Raw genomic sequence first — 8,589 nt, 5'->3', positions numbered from 1 at the left:
AAATTTACCTTTGGGGATTAGCTGCCACAATTTCAGAGCTAAATTGATAATTCAACTGAAGTTCAATTCACTAATTCCAAGCGCTATTTCTCTGCTCCTTTTTAAGGAATATTATTTCTATTTTCATCGTTTTGTTTGAGTTAATTTTGTAAAGTCACTTCAAATTCTTTGTGGTAAAGAACTGATGGAACAGAGGTGGAGAAATAGTGGACAAGCAGAAGAAGGGCTTGGACGTGTGGGTTCTGCCTGCCCACCTCCCCACTGCAGCCGCCTTGCTCACTGTCCCTCTCGACCCCCCCGCACCGGCCTTTTCTTTGTTCCCAGCCTGTCAAACTTCTCCCCACTGCTAGGCCTTCACATTTACTCTTCCTTCTGCTTGGCACAGTATTTCCCCTTCTCTTTATTTAGCCAAAACCTGCTCATCAAGTCCCAGGTTAAAGGCCCACAAGTTCTTCCCTTGTATATTCTCATGGACCCTGTGCTTTTTCTTCAGAGCACTTATTACCAATGAAATTATCTGATTTTTTGGACAAATCATCTTCTTTTATAAGTTTTCTTTAGCTTTTGCAATTCCATTTGTTTAAGAACAGAGTTTTACCCAAGGTTTTATCTTCCAAGATAATTGGAATCTAGCTCTCTGTATCCTTTGTTTACCAATCCCTTAGTGTGTAATAGTGAAACAGCTTTAGGGCAGGCAGCTTAGGTGTTTTTAAATAAGACCCAGAGAAGTGATAGAAGAATGAAATAATTATTGATTTTTAAAAAACATTTTTGTCATTTTCTTTCTCTTTGAAATATTCAGTCTATATTCAAATTTCCTCAATTATGCATGAAATGTCTTTTATAGCTGTTTCTAATCCTGGATCCAGTTGAGGCTCATGTGTTACATTTGAATTTTATGTCTCTTTGGAATCTTTTAGTCTAAAAAAGTTCCTCTTTTTTTTTTTCCATGGTGTTGACTTTTTGAAGAATCCAGGCTAATGTCCATTTTCTGGATTTGTCAGATTGTTTCCTGAAGGTATTGCTTAACTTATTCTTCTATTCATTTTATTTTTTATAAGCTGGAGGCTATGTCTAAAGCAGGGCTATTTAACAAAAATATAACATAAACCACATATCTCATTTTAAATTAGCTAATAGTCACATTTTGAAAAGTAAAATGAAACATAATAAATTAAGTAAGATATTTATTTAACCCAATACATCTAAAATATGATTTCCACATATAATAAATATTAAAAAGATATTGTGTTGTTTTCATTTTTTTGGTACTAAGTTCTCTAAATTCCATGTGTTTTTTACACTTACAGCACATCTCAATTTGGATTAGCCATGTTTCAAGTACTCAAAGTCAAATGTAATAGTGGCTATCATATTGGGCATGAGGTCTGGGGCTTGATTGGATTCAGGTTAAACATTCTTGGTGAGCATGCTTCATGGGTGATATTGTGCACTTCCCATAGCATTATAGGAGGAGCCTTATAATAATATGTGTCCTACTATTAGTGATGTTAAGTTTAATAACTTGGATAAAGGGGTTACCGACAGGTTTTCCACTCTAAAAGCTTAATTCCCCCCTTCCCCTTTAACATAGAAACATAGAAAATAATCTGTAGGTATTCCTTGGGCATCATGAGGCTATCTTGTTGCTCAACACCTTTTACCCAACGATTTTAGAATTTATTGACAAGCCATGTGGAAATCAATTATTACACTGCAGGTTACAAAATAGTAATTTCCTATAATTTCTTTTTAGGAAATTCTTCTATAAGAAAATATTTACAATTAACTGGAAGGTGTTATTTACATTAGGGATTCTTTTCACCCTTTTCCCTTAGGATGCAAGGCAAGCAGAGTCCACATGGACACCTGACAGGATTGTAAGTGCACTGCTGGGGTACATAGCCCAGGAGAGGCAGGGAATGGATAGAGATCAGGCAGATAAATGTATTCGTTAAGGTAAGGCTAACTGCTGTAATTAATAAACGCTGAGCTCTTACTGGCTTACCATAACAGGAGTCTACTTTTGCTTATGTAGAAGTTCTCTGTGTGTGTGCCTGCTAAATAGGTGTTTTTTCCAGTTTGTGATTCAGGGACACAGGCTCCTGTTACCTTGTGGCTCTGGAATTCCTAGGACTTTGAAGTCCCCTGCATCTAGGCTAAAGAGGAAAGAGAGAGTGGAGGTCATTCACCTCTTAACTGTCTTGACCTGGAAATGAAACATACAGTTTCATAGTTTCCACCCGAACTTCATTGTGAGCGCTAGTCAAATAATCCCATGTAGACGCAAGCAGTGGGGTGGGGCTGGAAAATATGGTTCCTATGGAACAGCTACTTCCCCTAAACATCTATTTTTTGTAGAAAGGGACAGTTAGCCATCACTGCCAAAATGCAGCAGCAAAGCCATTGGCCAGTGTGTGAACCAGTATTTGCTGGCTCTTTCTTATTTTTTACTTAAGCAGTAGCAAGCACATTTTCCTTTTCTTATTTACTCTGAAAAGAGCTGGGTGAGCTTCCTTTAAAAAAGCCACCATAGGCTGCTATGATTGCTATTTAAAAAGAAAGGAAGGATGAAAGAAAGGAAGGGGGAAAGAAAGCAAGAAAAAAAGAAAAGAAAGAATAGGAAAGAAAAAAATACCCATAGTAGCAAGTATAGAAGGCATTGAAAAATATATTATGAGTTTTTTCACAAAATGTAGTGGTGGGGAAAAATACAGGTGGGACAAATGCAGGAATAATCTAAATTGAGATAGGTTTACTGTATTTCCACACCATGATTTCTCTATCGGAGAGATATCCAAAGCACTTACATACATGGTATTCAGAGTCTGAAATATACACATAATCTTAAACCATATTATCTGGTAATTAACTGAGCACTTGTACTAATTTTTATATATATTTTAGATTTTTCTAGTCCTGGGACTCTTGACCTTGGCCCTAATGGTCACAAACCTGACAAAGGCCACATTTATTGATTCGACAAATGTCTGTTGAATGTCTACAACGTGTCAGGTACTGTTGTTGGTGTTGAAGATACCCTGGTGAATAAGAATCACACAATCATTGCCCTTGTAGAGTTTATGGCCTAGAGGTAAAACAGACATTGAGCAAATAGTTCTCCTCCCAAATCAAATGATTTCAATGATAATTAGTGCTATGAAGAAAAAGTACAGGGTCCATGAGAACATATAATGGGGGGTAGTCAGGGAAGAATTTTCTGAGGTGTTGGTACTTAATCTGGGACTTGAAAGATGAGCAGGTTTTGGCTAATAAGTAGCGGTGTTCCCAACAGATGGAAGAGTAAATGTGAAGGACTAGAGGTAGGGACAAGTTCGACAAATTAGGAACAAAGAGAAGGCCAGCATGGGGGTAAAGAAGGACAGTGAGTAATGCCAGCTGCAGTGGAGAAGGTGGGGGGGGGGTCAGATCATGCAAGGTTTCATAGTCTAAACTAAGGATCTTTAACTTTAGCCTAAAAGTGAGGAGAGCTTCTAGAAGGAGGTAAGCATAGGCATCTTATGATTACAGCTGTATTTTTTAAAAGATTAGGACTAGCCATGTCAGACATTAAAACATTATATAATTATTAAAACAGTACTGGCATATGAATTAAATAGCAACTCAACAGAAGAGAAAGTCCAGCATAAGACCCAAATATATATAGGAAATTTATATAAGGTAAATATGACTCTTCAAATAAGTAGGGGAGAAATGGGTTCATTGTTACCCTTTTTGGATAACTAACTCTCTAGAAAAAAAATAAAATTGGACTTAAACTTCAGAAATTTAAGGACACATAATGAAACCATAAAAGACCCAGAAGAAATCATGGGAGAAGTATAAAAATAATATCATGTGTGAAGAATGCCTTTTCCGTATAAGTTTCAAAAATCTAGATATCATGGCAATAATGGTTGGTTGGCCTAGGCCATGAAGAGGTGGCAGCAAATGAGTTCAAAGCATATTTTGGAGGTGGAATCAGCAGGAACCGGTGATTATTAAACAGGAGGAATGAGGTGGTGTGACAGAGGGAGAGAGTAGGAAGATGACGAGGATGACTTAATGACTTCCAAATTTATAGTCTGAGGGAATCCAGTGGGTGGTAGCACTGTATACTGAGATGGAGAAGTTGGGAGGAGGGGATGTTGGAGGAATGATTAAAAAAATATTTAACTTTGGATTAAAATATTTTGTGCTTCAAAGTATACTATCAAGAAAGTGAAAAGACAACATAGAAAATGTTTGCAAATCATATCTCTGATAAAGGACTTGTATCCAAAATATATAAAGAGCTCCTACAACTCAGTAATAACAAGACAAATAAACCAATTAAAAAATGGACAAAGAATTTGAATAGACATTTCTCTAAAGAAGATATATAAATAGCAAATAAGAATGCAACAAGATGCTCAACATCATTAGTTATTAGGAAAATGCAAATCAAAACAACGAGATAAACTAGGATGGCTATAATCAAAAAGACAGGTAATAATAATTGTCAGCAAGGACGTGGAGAAATTGGAGCCCTCATGAATTGCTAGTGGGAATGTAAAATGGTGCCTGCACTTTGGAAAACAGTTTGGCAGTTTCTGAATGTGTTAAGCATAGAGTTACCACATAAGCCCACGATTTAATCGCTCCGTATTCACCCAAGAGAAATGAAAACACAGCAACACAAACACATACATAAATGTTCATAGCAGCATTAGGAATAACCTAAAAGTGAAAACAACCCAAATGTCCATCAACTGACAAATGGATAAACAAAGTGTGATATATTCATACAATTGAATATTTGGCAATAAAAAGAAATGAAGTACTCATACAAACTACAACAGGGATAATCCTCAAAAACATTATGTGAAGTGAAAGAAGTCAGTCACAAAGCCCACATATTGCATACCACATATATGAAATGTCCAGGATAGGCAAGTGGATTAGCGATTTCCTAGGGCTGGGAGGTGGAGGGGGAAATGGGGAGAATGTGGAGTGACTGCTAATGGTTTCAGGTTTTCATTTTGGGGTAATGAAAATGTTTACAATTATAGGGATGATTGCAGAACTCTGTAAATACATGAAAAACCACTTTGTAAATTTTAAACAGGTGAACTTTTTGGTTTGTAAATTGTATCTCAATAAAGTTCTTAAAATTCAGCTTGGGGCACAGCAACTTTCCTAAACATACCTAAGAGTTCTCTTAAAGAATTCTATGCTGGCGTACAGGGAGTGAATGAGTGTCTGAGCAGATTCTGGGGAATGTCAGAAGCCTCAGCGTTTGGTAACGAACCGTAGAAGAGCAAGGCGGCAAACACATCGTTCTCTGAGCGTCTTGTTTTCTTCCTCCAGTCTCCCTGAGCGACGCCACACCCTCTTCCCTCGTGTCCTAGCAACCAGCTTCCTACTCTTGCTCTTCCGCAAGGCTCACTCTTTTTCGTCACTTCCGCTCCGCGACAGGAAGTGAGGTCAAACTGGCGGCTTTCTCGGGAGTTCGGCTGTGGCTGCAGCAACTGAAGAAGTATTGTTTTTCTGCGACTGTCGGTCTTCACTGCTCTCCTGGGCTCCACCTCCCTCCAGGTGGTGAGGCCCTCAAGGAGGGCGCCGAAGGGTTTAGCGATCCGTGCGAGAGGAAGACGAGGCCCAGGGACGCGTGGCCCCCAGGGCAGGACAGGGTAGGGGGCTGGAGGGGCCAACTCTCTGGGTACCTGTGGAATATTTTCAGTGTGACTTTGTCTGTCTGCTGCAGCCCCAAGAGCGTTCCCAATTCTCTGCGGACCGCTGGGACTCCTGGACATTGGGACTTTTCTGCGCCCCTCCCCCAACACCGACCTCCTGCAGTTGAAGGAAGACCCCTCATAGAGACACCTTCCCAGCTGCTTCCCTCCCCACCGTGAAGTGGCCTACCATGACCTCATTGTGAGCTACTGAGCGATTTTTGACACTTCCCAGAGGCCTAGGGTAAATGTTTATGTGTGCGCTAGGCCGTGTGTACATGTGTGGTTTTTATTTCTTGCAAAACCTGAGGTAGCAGGATTCTGGGCTGCATTTGGCAAGTGTGTAGTTTGGCCTACTTCTCTTTAACGTCTCTGAAAGGGTTTCTTCCTGTCGTTGTTGCAGACCGGAGAAGTTTGCGTCTCCCTTTAGCTGGGTGGGAGGTCACACTGGAATTAGGCTGGAAGGGTCCAGGAGGTAACTGATTTTTTGAATCTTAGCCAGACTTTTTTCAGGAATTCAATGACCTGTTTGTGATTCTTAGTCAGTTTTAAGTTTTTAATGTGTTTAATGTGTTTCTTATCTCCAAAAAAGCTACAGGTTCTTGAGCAGAGACTGTCATATAGTACTTCTGTGACTCTCATAGCCCCAAGCACAGTACTGAACATACACTAAAGGCTTGTTAATATTTTAAATTTAAATATCAGAAAGCACACATTCTAACATTTTTGGCTAAATGTTTAAGGGGCCTATTTAAATATAGTTAAGGTCTTGTAAAGGATGACGGGAAATAACACGATCCTTTTGGATAAAATAACAAGATCTTCTTAGATAAAATAACACGAGTCTTTTTAGATAAATGTGTATGAAATTTAGAGGCTGCCCGGAAGGCTGGGTACAATGCTCTCAGTGGAAGAGAAATACGGTGCATCTTTTTGGAAGAGACCAAATAATGATGTTACATTGCATCGTTGTTTCTTGTCTTTTTTCTTCTTCTTCTTTTTTTTTTTTTTTAAATAGGTGTTACATCCTAACTTACTGACCCAGAGGTACTATCCGTTATGGGAAATCAGCTCGCTGGTATTGCTCCTTCCCAGATCCTTTCTGTGGAGAGTTATTTCTCAGACATTCATGACTTTGAATATGATAAAAGCCTGGGGAGTACTCGGTTTTTTAAGGTTGCTCGAGCAAAGCACAGAGAAGGCCTGGTGGTTGTGAAGGTCTTTGCAATTCAGGATCCTACTTTGCCTTTAACTAGCTATAAACAAGAGCTGGAGGAACTGAAAATTAGGCTTCACTCTGCACAAAACTGTCTGCCTTTCCAGAAAGCAGCAGAAAAAGCCTCTGAGAAAGCAGCTATGCTCTTTAGGCAATATGTGCGAGACAACCTCTATGATCGCATCAGCACCCGTCCATTCTTAAATAACATTGAGAAGCGCTGGATTGCTTTCCAGATTCTGACAGCTGTGGATCAAGCACACAAATCTGGAGTTCGTCATGGGGACATCAAGACTGAGAATGTGATGGTCACCAGTTGGAACTGGGTTCTTCTAACTGATTTTGCAAGTTTTAAACCCACTTATCTTCCAGAGGACAACCCAGCAGATTTCAACTATTTCTTTGACACTTCAAGGAGGAGAACTTGCTATATTGCTCCTGAACGCTTTGTTGATGGTGGGATGTTTACCACTGAGTTAGAATATATGAGAGATCCTTCAACTCCACTTGTAGACTTAAATAGCAATCAGAGAACAAGAGGAGAGTTGAAGAGAGCAATGGACATCTTTTCAGCAGGTATTTGAGTTGGTCAGATTTCTAAGGGGGAATGTGTTTATATTTTAACTGTCAAACATAGAAATGTAGCTTTTTTTAAAGTCACTAGATGTTGAAAAATTAGTTTCTTGATATGTCCTCATACACTATTTCAGATAGATGCAGCATTCCTACATTGGACATGTTTAAGTGCCTAGAAAATGCAAAGAGCAGTTTTTTCAGTCAAACATTTAAAAATATTTGAATACTTCTGTTGTATGTGTCAGGCACTGTCCTAAGTGCTAGGGACATAGATGGATAATATATGTCCCTCTTTTCAAGATGCTTCCACTTTACTGTGATGCTAGATATTGAAAAAGGACATTTTAGTATAGTGTTGTTTGCTATGGTGGTGATAAGCATAGAGTGCTACTATAGGGAAACATAGATTCTTAATCTCCGTGATAGTGATTAGTTGAGAGGCTGGATCAGGAAAGGCCTCTTTTTTAGAAGGATGACGTTTAAGTTGAAACCTTAAAGATGATTGGGAGTTAACTTTGGTAGGGTAGTTTGTTTCAGGTAGAGAGTGTTGCTTATACAAAGGCTTAAAGACCAGAGTGTGATGCACTAATGTATTAGTCCAGTCCCCAACCTTTTTGGCACCAGGGACCAGTTCTATGGAAGACGATAGAGACACGGTCTTGCTCTTGCTCAGGCTGGTCTGGAACTCCTGACCTCAAGCGATCCTCCCACCTCCGCCTCCTGGAGTGCTAGGATTACTGGCATGAGGCACTGTGATTGGCCTATGTATGCTTTTTCTAAAAAAATTTCATGTCAAGCAAGGTGTCTCATCCTTGTAATCCTAGCACTTTGGGAGGCCGAGGTGGGAGGATTACTTCAGGCCAGGAGTTCAAGACCAGTCTGAGCAACATAGCAAGACCCCATCTTTGCAAAAAAAAATTTAAGAAATTAGCCGGGTGTGGTGGTGCGGGCCTGTAGTCCTAGCTACTTGGGAGGCTGAAGCAGGAGGGTTGCTTGGCCCCATGAGTTTGAGATTGCAGTGAGCTATAATGATGCCACTGTACTCCAGCCCAGGCAACAGTGTGAGACCCTGTCTCAAAAAAA

At 39.7% G+C, this 8,589-nt stretch overlaps 1 protein-coding gene across 1 annotated transcript in view; it reads left to right on the top strand.

Moving 5' to 3' along the window:
- Window positions 1-5,532: 5,532 nt before the first annotated feature.
- Window positions 5,533-8,589, top strand: part of PIK3R4 (phosphoinositide-3-kinase, regulatory subunit 4) — a 67,992-nt gene continuing 64,935 nt past the window's right edge. The window contains exons 1-3 of the mRNA XM_012664546.1: window positions 5,533-5,577; window positions 5,747-5,958; window positions 6,733-7,506. Of these exons, the coding sequence (XP_012520000.1) occupies window positions 6,774-7,506 (733 nt within the window). The 5' untranslated portion in view covers window positions 5,533-5,577; window positions 5,747-5,958; window positions 6,733-6,773. The remainder of the gene's footprint in view (window positions 5,578-5,746; window positions 5,959-6,732; window positions 7,507-8,589) is intronic.

This window comes from Propithecus coquereli, unplaced genomic scaffold (genome assembly GCF_000956105.1).
Source record: "Propithecus coquereli isolate 6110/MARCELLA unplaced genomic scaffold, Pcoq_1.0 Scaffold12, whole genome shotgun sequence".
NCBI classification, from domain to species: Eukaryota; Metazoa; Chordata; class Mammalia; order Primates; family Indriidae; genus Propithecus; species Propithecus coquereli.
Note: the sequence above shows the minus strand (reverse complement) of the source record. Positions and strands in the feature narration are given on the sequence as shown.